Here is a 15,200-nt window from a genome sequence, read left to right as displayed (position 1 = left end):
CTAAAGAAAATCTTTTTTTAGACAAAGATGACCATATGTAAACATTGCACGCTCAATACAATAAAATTTTGTTGCGACGTTGCGTTATGCTAGTACGATCTTACAACGGCGGTTCCGTGATGGTGTGGGAATGTATATCACTTACAAGACGAAGTGATCTAGTGATCCTGCCACCTCCAGCAATGACAGGTGTTGTATCAAAGATATTCTACCACACGTTTTGCCATTAAATCGAACCTGACGGAACTTTATTTTCATGCAGGACAACGCTCGATCTCATACGGCGAATATAACGCGACGTTTTTTTGAACGACGCGCAATTAGACTGTTAAATCTGTAACAACCTGTGTTTGTCCGAGCGCGGACGAGCTCAGGGCTCGAAGGGAGGTTGCCGGGTTAATTAAATCTGAGATCGGGAGTGCGTAAGAAAAGATACAATTTTGTTATAGGAAGATGAAAGTACTATATACAAGTATGTGCTCTACAAGTAGAGACAACACCGTATTTACATGAGCGGCGGTGTGATCTAAAAATAGAAAAACGCGGTATGTACAAGAACGGTTATTTGTAATGCTCGGTCTCTTTCCCCTCGGTTCGCGTGCGAGAGAACGACGCGATAGCGTTATCTTTGTTGCGCTCGCGGAGTCTCCGCGGTGTTTACTTCCTCGCGGTTTCGAGGCCCGCGGCGCGTGCGGACGGGGACGCTATCCAGACGGCGCGTCGGTGTTCTTGGAACTCGGTCTCGCGACAGGTGTTTCTTTGGGATTTCCTTATTAGGGAATCCCCGTTCGCACACCGGTGCCGGCTGCCTCGAGATCTCTCGATGGAGACAAAGATCACTTTACCCCCAGGATAGCAGTCGTCACCGCGGACTCTGAGGTGGAGACGGGTTTCGGCGGAATCGTCGAGATCTCTCGACGGTGGCAAAGCTCGCTCTACCACTCGGATTCCTCGGGTGTTTGGAAAGCGGGATCGGAAATCGCCGAGATCTCTCAGCGGTGACAGAGCTCGCTCTATCACTTGGATTTCTTTGGTCTGGCTCGGAAGCTGGACCGGGAAAGAGTCGAGCTCTCTATGAGATCGTCCGCCTTTTATACCCCAATCTCGGAGAGTCGGGGATGTTCGGGTGGAGTTTGGTTCTTCTCGGAACACAGCATCCCCGCTGCTCCGAGATCGGTCTGGTATTGCACTCTCGCTTGCGCGTACGCCTCTTTGTTGCTCCAACGCTCTAGGAGCATGCGGCTTAATGCGCGTGCGCTCGGAGTTTGCACGATTAACGGCGCGTTTGTTGGACCGTTTGCGCGCGCATGTATGAGGCGTTTATCAGCGCGTAGTACCTGTTTGCCTGTTTGGCGGGTGTTCGGCCGGACAAGGGGGCGCCCCAGGGGGGAACGGTGCGGAGGTGCATCGTTACAAATCATCCCGCCAATAGCCCAGACTTAAATCCAATCGAGCACATTTGGGATGAAATGGAACGACGATTAAGGCGTCGCGAAGAACAGCCGCGAAATTTAGAAGAATTGGGAGAAATTTTAACGGAAATTTAGCACAACATTTTGCAAGATCGTATTGCAACATGTATAAATATGCGAGAACAGTTGCAAGCAGTAATTGATGAGAGAGGAGGAAATACACACTATTGAACACTCTTGCGCGCGCGCGCGCGCATACACACAGCAGAGAGTGTTTGAAGTCATTAGATACTGCAGAAGTGACAAACTGCGGGGTCCTTATCTCTGCTGTGATACACACACACACACACACACACACACACACACACACACACACAGCAGAGAGGGTTTGGAGTCAGTAAATACTGCAGAAGTGACGAACTGTGGGGTCCTTATCTTTGTTGTGACACACACACTCACACACAGCAGAGAGGGTTTGGAGTCAGTAAATACTGCAGAAGTGACGAATTGCGGGGTCCTTATCTCTGTTGTGATCCCCCCCCCCACATACACATACACACACACACACACACACACACACGATGAACAAAAATCCGACCGGCAACCTACACGTGGTGCACATTGGGTAATGCTAATGTCGGCGGTAGACGTCATTTTTTGGAAAAATGTGCTGTAAAAAATGTGTTTCTTTGAAGTCTTGTAACTCGGTCATAAAACATCGTAAAAAAAATTTTAAAAAGAGCATTTTGTAGAGAAAATGTCATACTTTATGGCACTTGCAGTGGATTTGTCAAGAAAAAATTTTTTATTGAGCTACAGGCTGTTAAATATACGTAATTTTAAGGAAAAAACAGTGTATCTTTTTTGGGGCATAGTACTGAGAAATTGAGAAAATTTTTGAAAACCATCAATAACATGTTAAAGCTGAAACTTTGAGCTTTAAAATGGGTTTTTGATTTTTTGTCTACGATGATTTTTCACGGAGTATGGATATTATTTATAAAAAATGCAGGTTTAGCTTCAAAGTTGCGTAAAAAAAAAAAAATTGTAGAGAAATTTTAAAAAAAGCATTTTGTCGGCAAAATGTTGTAGTTTATGAAGCTTTACTTGAATTATTCGAAAAAAATTTATTGGTCGAGCTGCAAAGTGTCAAAAATACGAAATTTTAAGGAACATATCAAGGTGTGCTTTTTACCTACATAAGACAAGGAAGTTAAAAGAATTTAGAAAATTTACTGGTAGAGTGTTAAAGTTGGATCTTTAAGCTTTAAAATGCTTTTTTTATCTTTTATCTACGATGATTTTTCACCGAGTTACAGTCATCTGAAAATAGCCTAATTTTTGGTGTTTGGAAAGTGTTCCTTATTTTTTTTGAGTAGTGTAGGATGCAAATTTTTAAAATAGAAATTTTAATTTAATAGCACATTCTAAATATTAATTTGAATTTAATTTTAAGGGAATTTTAATTTAAGTAATATTTGAAATATAATAAAATAAGTAATAATAATAAGTTATTTGTAATGAATAACATAAAGGCTACATATCTGTATTACTTGAATTAAAATTCCCTTAAAATTAAATTTAAATTAATATTTAGAATGTGATATTAAATTAAATTTTCTACTTTAAAAATTTGTATACTATTTCAATATCATCAAAATAAATAAATATAAACAAAAACACTCATTAAAACAAAAATGATTACCCACCTTCGGGAGCGAACCCGGATCTTATGATTGTGAAGCAAGCAGCTAACTCACGGAGCCAACTACAAATACTCAAAGAAATGACTGATGTATTTTCTGCCGCAAGGCTAAATACGAAGTTTTGAAAAGACCTATTTTAAGAACTGGATGCACCTTTTTGAGCAACTACGGTCTCTTAAGCTTTTAATTCAATAGATCAGGTTCTGCTTATGTCCATGGCTTTATATCGGACTCTATCACATTTTAATTTCAGAGATACACAAAATGCGTGTACGTGCGTACCCAGGGACTTGGTTATGATAAAAATAAAACTAGTTCTTGTCAAAACTGCTTTTCGAGATTTTCTTATTACACAAAAAGATATCTTGTTATTTTTTAGTTTTTTTTTTCCTTTAGTTTTTAATGATTTCCCAATAATCTTCAAATGACTATCCAAGGTCAAAAGAATGACACCATTTTATGTCTCCTTTGAAAACATACAACTTTTATCTGAAACATTTTTCTCAAAAACGTTTAATTTTCCAAAGAAATGCTTGATACCGACACGCTGATGCATCATGTATACTTGAAGTATACACTCTAAATACTTCCGCTTAAGCTGGAATTGACTAAATATTACTTCTAAGGGTATAAGGAAGTGATTTCAGCCATTTTGGTCCAATTTTGAAGGGTGCCGAAAACAGGCCTTAGGGACCTTCCTTCTTTATGAAAATTTCTAGAAAATACCGTTTACTTCAGATTATATGTACAAGGTGTCTGACATTAGGTGTAATATTTTTTAGAATTTATGTATAATATACAGGGTGTCTAATTAATGATTAAATCTCTCGGGTAGACTGAACTAAACTAATTCGAAAAATCCTATTTTACGATTTTTGGAAAAATTAATAAATTATTAATTTATAAAGATAGCTAAATTTGACCAACTTACTGTCAAATCTAAACGTATAGCGAAATGTGACCATCTAGCAACCGAGGTTGCTAGACGCGCCGAAGTTGTTTATAAGCACCATTGAAACGACGCGTGGAGCACCTCTAATCATTTTCTCATGTACTTAGCAATCGCTGAAATATTTCTCCCCACGCTTACATTTAAAGATAGGTTGAGTGAATTTGGCACTCTTTATAAATTGATAACTCGCTATTTATTCCGAAAATCACAAAATGGTACTAATATTTTTTGATTTAGTTTTCTACCTTTATGCAAAACTTTAATCATCAATAGAAATTTTTAAAAATTACATGAAGAATTGTAAGAAAATTTTTTTTTGTTTTGGTGAAAAAATTGCACTGCTATTCAGTTACGTCAATTTTTATCACTTTTTTTACAAGTCATTAAAAAGTCACAATTCGAAATGAGTTGCTGTAACTATTTTTTACTGAACTGGCATGAAACTTGTAAAAGATAAAAGATAAATATTCTATTCATATTTTTGTTCTCTGTTTCATAATTGCTACTCGCTCATTGGATACTGGTTGGATATCTTGCCATATGAGCGCATATTATAAAATTTCTTGAAATACATTCCGATCAGAATTCATTTTGAATAATTTCATAATACATGCTTTGGGTATATATTATGAAATTGTTTGGAATGGACCTCGATCGGAATTATTCAATTATCTCCTAGATTTCTATTTTCTAGAAAGAATGGGATAATTGTAATTGAAATCCATTCCGAACGGTTCCATAATACGTGCCTTAATTACTTTGCATCACAAGTCCAATACTATATAAAAAAAGAACGCAAAGATGAAAACAAGTGCTAAATACACATGACGCTGTTACTAATCATGGTTATTTTATCGCCCTATCAAGTGCAATTTATTTAATTTCTGATTTCTTTTTGTAATGCATTGCTCAATTCCTTCATTCTTAAACCATGTTGTAGAAAGAATTTACTGTATATTAGGCATCTATCACAAAATAGACTCGAAGAAAATAGAAATAAATTTTTTTTCTAAACTTGTCTTAATTATTCTGAATTTAATAAAAAATGTCACTGGTCATTTGTCTACTATTTTAATGCTTGAAAAGTTACTTTTGTCATTCTTTCTGTCAAAAAGCAGTAACTATTTTTTCCGATGATGGGATGGCAGCGTTAAACAAATTCTTATATTTATATTTATCTTATAAAAAAATTTTTGTATATTTTCAATTTATGAAAATTTCTGAAAGTTTTGTACTTCTTCAAATTTTTTTTTTTTTTTTCCGGGAATTATAAAATGACAAATTTTAAAATATTTTAAAATTCACACTTGTATATTTATATAAAGAATAAAAAAAAACTTATTTTTGAAGTGTTCCAATTTATAAAACTGAGAAATTTTCTAAAAAGCTATAAAAATGTATAAAAATTGTAACAATTTAAAAAATTTTTGTATAGAAATTCTGAAAAATTATATAAAAAATTCTAAAATTCTCAAAGATGTGATACGAAACAGCAGATTATACATGAAATTTGTATCTTTACAGTTCCAATTATATAAAAATTAGTTTTTTGTATTTAATGGCTTAGCATATTGATACTTTAAATTAGTTTAAATTATTCAACTTAATCTTTTGTATTTAATTGAACAAATGTATGTTACTAAAGTCTTAATATAATCTGCTACTTCTCATTAGACCATATATGAAATTCTTTATATCTTTACAATTTCAGTTACATGAAAATTTGCTATTAATTTCAAATAACTCAACGCTGTGATTAAATTTTTTGATTTAATCTTATATTTAATTGAACAAATACGTATTATTAAAATCTGTTGATATAATCCATTATTTACAGATTGGCACGTTGCCTGTTTGACTTAAATCGATCGATTGAAGCTGACAAGGTGCTCAAGAGTTTTCAACAAAAATTTCCAGAATATGCATCTAATTCAGCATGCAGAGCGTTAAAGATGGACATAAAGGAAGCTATTGATGCCGGTAATGCTAATTTAATATTATCGTTTCTTTATAAAAATATTGTAATATATAAACAAATGTACAAAGTGGTCTTTAAGTATTCTAAAAAATTTTAATTTAAGATGAACACTTCGTATGACAGTATGTCTGTGAAGCGGCTTATTTTCAAAAAGTATCAAAGTTGTAAAAAAAATTTATTTTTTCAAAAATTTCAAAAACTCGAATTATTTCAATGAAGTTTTGTGTATGTTTTAAGGACATAAAATAAAGGCTCATCTTTCATGTATTTTTTTGTTCAATTGGCAACGAATCCAAGGATAAGCGAGTATACTTTTTTATGAAAAACCTGATACGTTATTCGTTTTTTTAAAGTTTAAACTTTTATAATACATAGAATTGATCAACATAAAAAGTTTTTTTATTATATTTAATAGAATAAGCTTTTTTGAAGAGAAAAATTGATTTTTTCTTCAACTTTGACATCTCATACATAATTTTTAAGCCGTTTTATATAGTTGTATAACATTTTCATCTTAATCTTTAAACACACTAGGGGGTCAGAGAGACCCTCTGTGAAGTTTGGAACGCTGTGTGAAGACAGAATGAAATAGGAAGTTTGGACCAGGATATAAAAAAAGTTTTTAATCTCTTTCTATTGATATATTGATCAATTGATCAATTTTATTGGTCAACTAGAATTCAAACGGCACGGCAGCAAAGTTTTGTTGGAGTCTTTGAGACAACTATTGTGTGTGAATGTAACTTATTTGTGAGTAATCTTATATAAAAAAAACCGGACAAAACATGTTCGAATAGGTCCGTTCGAGTATATGTTACTACAACATATACTTTGTCTAAAGTTAGAATATTATATAGTGCTGTGGAAAAGGGGGTTTCTGTGCAGAGTCCGAAATATATCATGAAAAACATCAAGTTTCAATTTTAAACACTTTGAGTTAATTAAAAATACCTTATATTTGCCTTGTTACATAAATATACTTTTTAATAGGAATGACAATGGCATAATTTTTTTTGAAAATATGATTATTAACTTTAAAATGCCGTATTGTAAAGTCTTTAAAAATTTCTTGTTGCAAAGATATGATTTTTTTTTTAAGTGGATTTTTAGACACCCAAAGATACCTCACATTCCCCTTGTTACATAATTATACTTTTTAAAAGGAATAACAGTACTATAATGTTTTTTTGAAAGTATAACTCTTTAGCTTTAAAACGCCGTATTTTAAAGTTTTTAAAAGTTTTTTGTTGCAAAAATATAATTTTTTAAAGGAAAAGTGTATTTTTTAACAATTTTTTATTTTTACTTTTTCTTTATAACCATACAATAAATCATTTTTTGGCAATGTCGAGTATGCAGTAGAGGAGAAAAGGATAATATGGCACCCATTTTTATTTTATTGAATAATTTTTTTATAATTAATATTTTCTATTGAAAATTGAACGATTACATTTGTCAAAGTGTTGTTTGACAGATTCTAGGCTTGAAGTAATGAGATATTTATTATTTAGGACGTGATTTATGAAAATCTAATGCACTGCATAATTGGTGGCAGAGAAAAAGTGGTTGTAATGTGGCTATCTATAAAAATAATTTTAAAAATAATTTTAAAAATTAGTTTAATTTAAAAGAAACACAGTATCTTGTTACAAAATTATATATTTTTAATTTTTCATTGTTTATAATTTTTCCGATTTAGAATTTTCCTTCCTAAAGTTCAGAAACTTTAGAAATACTATTAGAAATTTCATTAGAAATATCATTTTATCTCTGTTTAACATGAAACAACAAGCATAAAATGATGTCCATAATGTTTCTAGACACCGCTTTCTAGAATGATTGATTTATTGAAGAAATATTTTGACATAAAAATTTCGCTTAAAAAACCATATTAATGAAATTCCATGTTATTGTTTTAACTTTGTATAACTCGAAATGTGTATAGTCGAATAAAAAGGTAAATAATAAAAAACCACTCAAGTGTACATTCGTGCGATAATACACTCAAGTTTAATAATAATGAGAAAGTATATTATGAGTAATTAAAGGTTAAAGGTGTATCTTCAAAAAATACTCAAAAGTAAAAATGCCTTATAACAATTGTCACTTATTATGTATTGTCATATTAGCATCACTAAAAAACGGCGGACTACTAAACTATATTGTTGACAGTAGCCATAATACCCTCTTTTCCTCTAACATTTTTGAGATTCAGAACTTTTATTTGAAACAATAGATTGTTGAAAAATATTAATTGGTACTAAAGTTATAGCTTCTCAAAGTTGAAAAAGTTTCCCAGACTTGAAAATGTGTTAAGTATTTTACGATGTCGCTGTGTTTAACGGTTAAATTAATGTAAAGTATCACGTTTTAAGGTACCTGGCGCCTCAGCCAAAAACTCCGCGTTGACCGTAGCAATATTCCGTCGCGAACAAAATTAAAATTAATAAGCGTGCACCGTAACAGATTGACGATGAAATGTTGTTGTGCATGTCATTTTGTTATTATGTGTTTCTTTGTGAAAATGTGACTTGTCTCGTATTTATCAAATTCGTAAAAACGGACGGCAAGTAAAATTTCTTTGTATTTTATACGTACAAGCACATTTTTCACTCTTTTCAATAGCTTTCAATAGTGTGTGTTTTCCTGTCTGGGCTTCACTTTACGTGCTTTTTACGATTATTTACTGACTGTTAGGAGGAAAAAGGATAGTCTTTATTTATTTTTACAAGTGTTTTACCGAGAGGGTTTCCGGATATATGCTACGTGCGTGTTGGGCACTTTGCCGACGTTTCGCAAACATTGCAGCTTGCATCATCAGAGCTGAGAACTCCGATATTGAGCTCCCTTTGGTTGTGGTATATATCTCCGTCCTTATATATCTCCGTTGCGCCCGGTGGGGGTTGGGGTGGGGAGTTTGACTTGGTCAGCCAATCGGAGCGTTTTGATTGACCTGCCGGTCAATTAAAAAACCCGGGAGAACGGTATGCCAAATAGGATTTACTTGAAGGCCTTTGTCGCGGTTGAGGTTGTCAGGATGTTTTAAAATTTCCAGACCTTCCCGATATTTTCTGGCGAAATAGTCTTGTGACGGGGCCAACATGGTAGACTTATCATACTGCACGGCATGTCCAGTCTTCATCCAATGTTCCGCCAAGGCTGATTGTGAAAAGTGGCTGTATTTGGCACATCTCTGGTGTTTCTTGATCCGTGTGTACTGATCTTTCTCCCGGTTTCTCATATGTACATTTTTCCGCAGACGCAAGGTATCTTGTACACACCTGGGGTTTCCAGGCTTGGTCTTTGATCCTTGGGGTTAGGGAGCAATTGAGCAATTTTTTTCTGGGGTTTGAAGGGGTTTACTCTGATGTTATGCTTACTCAAAAGTCTACCTATGCGCTCTGTTGTACCTTGAAGATACGGAAGGACAGCCGTCATTTTCCTTTCTTTTTCTTCATCCAGATTTCCGGTGTTGTTGGGACTGGAGATCTTGTTCTTCAATCTCTTAGTTATCTGATTAATGTTCTTGCTGTTGTACCCATTCCTAGTCAAGGACTGATTAAGATGTTGTATCTCCTCATCTAGGAACGTTGGTTCAGAAACTGTGAGGGCTCTGTATACCAATGAGCTGATAACTGAATTTTATCCGTGAAGGATGGTGATGGGGGGATCTTCTTGCGTGAAGATATCGGTCAGTGTGGGTTGGTTTTCGGTAAACCCGATGGCCTAAGATACCATTTCCGTTTCTTCGAACCAACACGTTTAGAAAGGGAATTTGATTTTCCTGTTCTACCTCTATTGTAAACTTAATGTTTGGGTGTTGGGCGCTAAGAAAAGCGAGGAAGGGTGGGAGAGTTTCTTTGCCGTGGCTCCATATAACAAATGTGTCATCTACGTATCGGAACCATGTGGAAGGTTTGAGGGGTGCGTTTTTCAGAATTTTGCCTTCGAGATGGTCCATGAAAATGTTCGCAATAATGGGTGAAACAGGGGATCCCATTGCTGCTCCAGAGATTTGTTCAAAGAACTCTCATTGAAACTGGAAATAGATTGAGGTTAGGCAATCTATTAGTGGGACGAAGTTGGCCGGCAGTTTGTCAGACTTTTTGATAATGTCCAACGTATCCTGGACCGGGACATTTGTGAACAATGAAACCACATCAAAACTTACCAGTATGTCATTGGATTTCGTTTTGATCTTTGTAATTTTGTTCACAAAATCAATAGAATTCTTAATGTGAGATCCATTGTGACCAGTAAGTTTTTGAAGTGGTTTGGTGAGGTAGCGGGCCAACTGGTAAGAGGGTCCCCCGATATTGCTAACGATAGGGCGAAGGGGGACCGATTCCTTGTGAATCTTGGGGAGGCCGTAGAATCTGTGAGCCGACGATTCCCGGGGGGTGAGGTATTCGATAATTTCAGGAGGGAGGCCTGAATTCTTGAGTAGAACGGATGTTTTTTTCTCTATGGTGGATGTTGGGTTCCGTTTCAGTTTTCTATAAACGCAGCAATCCGAGAGCAAAACATTGATCTTATTACAGTAATCTTCTTTGTCCATTACTACTGTGGCATTTCCTTTATCCGCCGATAGAATTAGAATGTTGTTGTTCTGTCTTAAATTCCGGAGTGCCAAGCGTTCTTCTCTGCTGATGTTTTGGCTGGGTGGTTTAGCCTTGCGGAGGATGTTGACTGCTCGTTGTCTAATGTCGTTGCTTGCCTCGGGTGGGAGGCAGAAGATAGCCGTCTCAATTTGACTGATAATTTCTTCCGTAGGAATGCTTGTGGGGGTGACAGCAAAATTGTCCTTCCTTTTGAAAGTACAGACATTTCGGATGGGGACAGGACATGACTGCTGAGGTTCTTCACTGTGTGTGTTGAAAGTGGGGATCCAGCCTGTGGAGAGATTTTCTTGTATTTCTCCTCCTGTTTTTGTTTTCTCACCTCGGCAGAACGGACGGCCTGTTCGTGTGTAATACGGTCCAGAGTTTGCCACAGCTCCGGCTTTAGTGAGTCAGCAAGCAAGAGGTGTAATCCAAGAAGCTTTTGGGAGGTGCTGGCTATATTTCTTTTGGTTGTCGAGATCCTTTCCTTGACTAACCTTAGAGAGTTAGTTGACTAAGCTTGTCGAAGGATAACTTTTGCCTAGATGGAGGTAGGCAAAGGGTTTTTTAATTGAAAGCATTTAAGTACTACTCGATGGTCACGGCACCGTTTTAGAAATGCTAAGGAGCACAGTTGGACGTGCAAGGACTTCTTGAGTTTGGTAAATAAGTTTACCGACCCTAGAATAGCTTCTCCGTGAAGGCGTTTTATTCCAGTCTTAAGGCTTTCGTGGCCATTGCTATTGTTAACCGAGAGGGTTTCCGGATAGATGCCACGTGCGTGTTGGGTACTTTGCCGACGTTTTACAAACATTGCAGCTTGCATCATCAGGGCTGAGAGCTCTGATATTGAGCTCCACCTTATGGTAGTTCTTATATATCCCCGTTGCGTCCGGTGGGGTTTGGGGTGGGGAGTTTGACTTGGTCAGCTAATCAGAGCGTTTTGATTGACCGGCCGGTCAATTAAAAAATTAACATTGTATTTTTACATGTGTTTTAACCCTTAAACACGTAAGTGGGTCTGAAAGACACCATATGAAGTTTTGAACGCTTGCTATGTGAAGACGGAATGAGATAGAAGGTTCGGACCAAGACGTAAAAAAAGTTTGAAATCTCCTTTTTTGATTGATATGTTTGATCAACTTTTTTGGTTAACTAAAATTTGAACGGCACGGTAGCAAAGTTTTGTTAGGATCAATGAGACCCATATAGTGTGTACGTGAAACTTTTTTTGTATTTTACATAAAAAAAATTGGACAAAATACGTTCGAACAGGTCGGTTTGCGGATGTTACTCGCATATACTCTGTCTAAAGTTGGAATACTATAAAATGTTGTAGAAGAAAGAGTTTCCGAAATATATCATAAAACACATCAATTTTCAATTTTAGACACGATTTAATCAAAAATACATCATATTCGCCTTGTTATATGAGTACATTTTTTAATAGAAATGACAATAATATAATTTCTTTTTGAAAGTATGAATTTTTAGCTTTAAAACGCCGTATTGTAAAGTTCTTCAAAGTTTTTTGTTGCAAAGATATGATTTAAAAAAAAAATGAATTTTTAGATGCTCAAAAATACTTTATATTCTCCATGTTACATAATTATATTTTTTTAAAGAAATGACTTTGCCAAATTTTATTTTGAAAGTGTGACACTTTAGCTTAAAAACGCCGTATTTGAGAGTCCTTAAACGTTTTTTGTTGCGAAGATATGATTTTTTGAAGGAAAAGTGGATTTTTAACCAATTTCTCATTTTTGCTTAATGATTTTGCTTTTATAACTTCACAATAAATTATTTTTCATCAATGCCGATTGTGCAGACACACTCCTGACATTTTGAACTTTTGTTTAAAAAAAAAAATCGTAAAAAAATATTGATTGTAATCAAAGTTATAGCTTCTCAAAGTTAATAAAGTCTTTCAGACCCAAAAATGTGTTTCCGTATTTTACAGGATCGGTGTGTTTAAGGGTTAAAGCCTGATTAGTTTGTTTTATCCAAATTGTCTTTATTTACAATTGGCACGTCAGAAACTTTAGCTTAATCGTGTTTTCCTGCCTGTATAGGCTTAACTTTATGGGTTTTTCACGATTATTTAATGATTGTCAGGGGAAAAAAGGATCGTCAATACTCAGTTTTATATGTGTTTTAGCCATTTCATTAGTCTGTTTTATCCAAATTTCTTTTATTTACAAATGGCATACTGGACAAAATTATGTCATTTCATGCTTATGATGTCACGACTTTGATATGGTTGCGGCGAGTAGACAGGACCCTTAAAATTTTTTAGAATACTCAAAGATAGATAGGATGAAAAAAATAACAAGAGATGTGAGAGAGAGAGAGAGAGAGAAATATTTTTTGATTTTATACATGATTGGATATAAATTAATTTTTTTTTAATTAACTTTTTATAGACTAATGATTTTTTATTGCTAAATTAAAGCAACTAGGTCATTGGTAAATGGTTGTATTTTTCAGAATTTTTGAATTCTAAAAAGAATCTGATAAAATTCTGGTATGAGAATATGATTGTATGAGTACAATTATATAATCCGAAACGTACTTTGTTTGTATATGTGTTTGAGGCAAAATCGATAAAATAGGAAAATTTGTTTGGAATTTCAAATGATTTCTAAATTACAGAGTTTTGAACATCAGAATGATATTCTAGAAAAGAACTAGTCGTTTTAGTTTAGAACTAGTCGTTTTTTGTGTCTTGGATAAATCCTAAATATAATCCGCTGTCTAGATTGCTTACGTTACAATTTTAAGAAATTTGCGTTTAAAATTGCAAAAAAGGATTATTTCTACATATTTTGTCATATTATAATTACGATATGTGACATGTTGAAGAAGTTTGACTGCAATAAAATTTAAGTATATTGTTAGAATTTTTAGTTCTTTGAAAGGAATTTTTGGTATCAACTATGGTTATTAATAAAATGTTGGTTAATTATGGGATTGCGGAAATTGCGGAAAAAATGCAAATTAAATCATTGAGACAATTTACTATCTTTCAATTATAGTGTTATATCCATGGAATAGTTTACGCAGACGTGGAACTTTGTTAGCATTTGTGCAATCTCACTCGCGGCTTCCGCGCTCAACAAGAAAAGGATCAGATTTTCAAAAGGCAACGATTTTATTAATGCAACATATAACATCAATCATAACAGAATAAAACAACAACAGTTGACGATGACCAATCATCAATAAAATATCGATTTATTCAAAGTCAGCTGTTTGCAAGCGACTATCCATGCCAGATGTAACAATACTTAAACTTAAGAATTTGTCAGCTTAAGGGTCACTGAATACAAATCTAATGTCAAAATTGACAAATTGAAAATGGTGGATTTAATATGGCGGGTTAACTTAAAAAATCTAGAAGAAAACTTAGGAAACATAATTTTAAATCAAGAAAATAATGTTAAAATAAATAAATAAATATATATATATATATATCTTTTCTGAAAAAAGACATATAAAGAATATATCGAATGTATCGAAATTATTGTTGTTACTTTTTTGCGATACCGATTGGTTCTCCCGCTAACTTCGTGAGCGGCTGTCATCGCGGAGATCGTGGATTTTGACTTTGTATATTGAGGGGTTAATAGTGTCATATTAAATTTGTATAAAATTATGTAACATCAGAAGATTTGTAATACGCGCGTAGCGCGCGCTTGTCTTGTCTAGTTTCTGAAAAAAGGCATGTAAAAAATATCAGTACAAATAAATTACCTTTTCAAAAAAAAGGTAAAAAAAGCGCCTATGTGTGTTGCGCGCAATTTATTTTGAAATTGTGTAATCTAATAAAAATGATATACATTTATAAAAAAAAAAAAAATGTGTGAAATCTTTTAAAGTGCGCTTATTATAAAAAGAATAGAGGAGAAGAGGATAATATTGCACCCATTTTCATTTTATTGAATCATTTTGTTTATAATTAATATTTTCTATTGAAACTTGAACGATTACATTCGTCAAAATGTTGATTGACAGATTCTAGGCTCAAAGTAATGAGATATTTATTATTTAGGATGTGATTTATAAAAATCTAATGCTTTGCATAATTGGTGGCAGAAAAAAAGTGGTTGTAATATGGCTATCTATAAGAATAATTTAAAAAAGTTAGTTTAGTTTAGAAGAAACACAGTATCTTGTTACAAAATTATGTATTTTTAATTTTCCATTGTTTAGAATTTTCCTAATATAGAATTTCCTTGCGTTTAGTAATTTTAAAAATACTATTAGAAATTTAGTTAGAAATGTCATTTTATCCCTGTTTAACATTAAACAATAAGCATAAAATAATGTTTTTAATGTTTCTAAACATCGCTCTCTAGAATGACGATCGATTTATTGAAGAAATATTTCAATATAAAAATTTTGCTTAAAAGGCCATATTAATGAAATTCCATGTTATTGTTTTAACTTTGTATAACTCAAAATGTGTATAGCTGAATAAAAAGATAAATAATAAAAAAAACACTCAAGTGTACGTACATTCGTGTGATAATACACTCAAGTTTAAGAATA

General features: G+C 33.9%; 1 protein-coding gene across 6 annotated transcripts in view; it reads left to right on the top strand.

The window, feature by feature from the left end:
- Window positions 1–15,200, top strand: part of LOC105198377 (WD and tetratricopeptide repeats protein 1) — a 124,704-nt gene that overhangs the window by 73,772 nt on the left and 35,732 nt on the right. For all 6 annotated transcript variants that reach the window (XM_039458691.1, XM_039458693.1, XM_039458688.1 and 3 more), the window contains one exon: window positions 5,908–6,050. In XM_039458691.1, coding sequence (XP_039314625.1) covers window positions 5,908–6,050 — 143 coding nt within the window. The remainder of the gene's footprint in view (window positions 1–5,907; window positions 6,051–15,200) is intronic.

This window comes from Solenopsis invicta, chromosome 16, assembly GCF_016802725.1.
Source record: "Solenopsis invicta isolate M01_SB chromosome 16, UNIL_Sinv_3.0, whole genome shotgun sequence".
Classification (NCBI taxonomy): domain Eukaryota; kingdom Metazoa; phylum Arthropoda; class Insecta; order Hymenoptera; family Formicidae; genus Solenopsis; species Solenopsis invicta.
The sequence above is the reverse complement of the archived record's forward strand: the minus strand, read 5'-3'. Positions and strand labels throughout refer to the sequence as shown.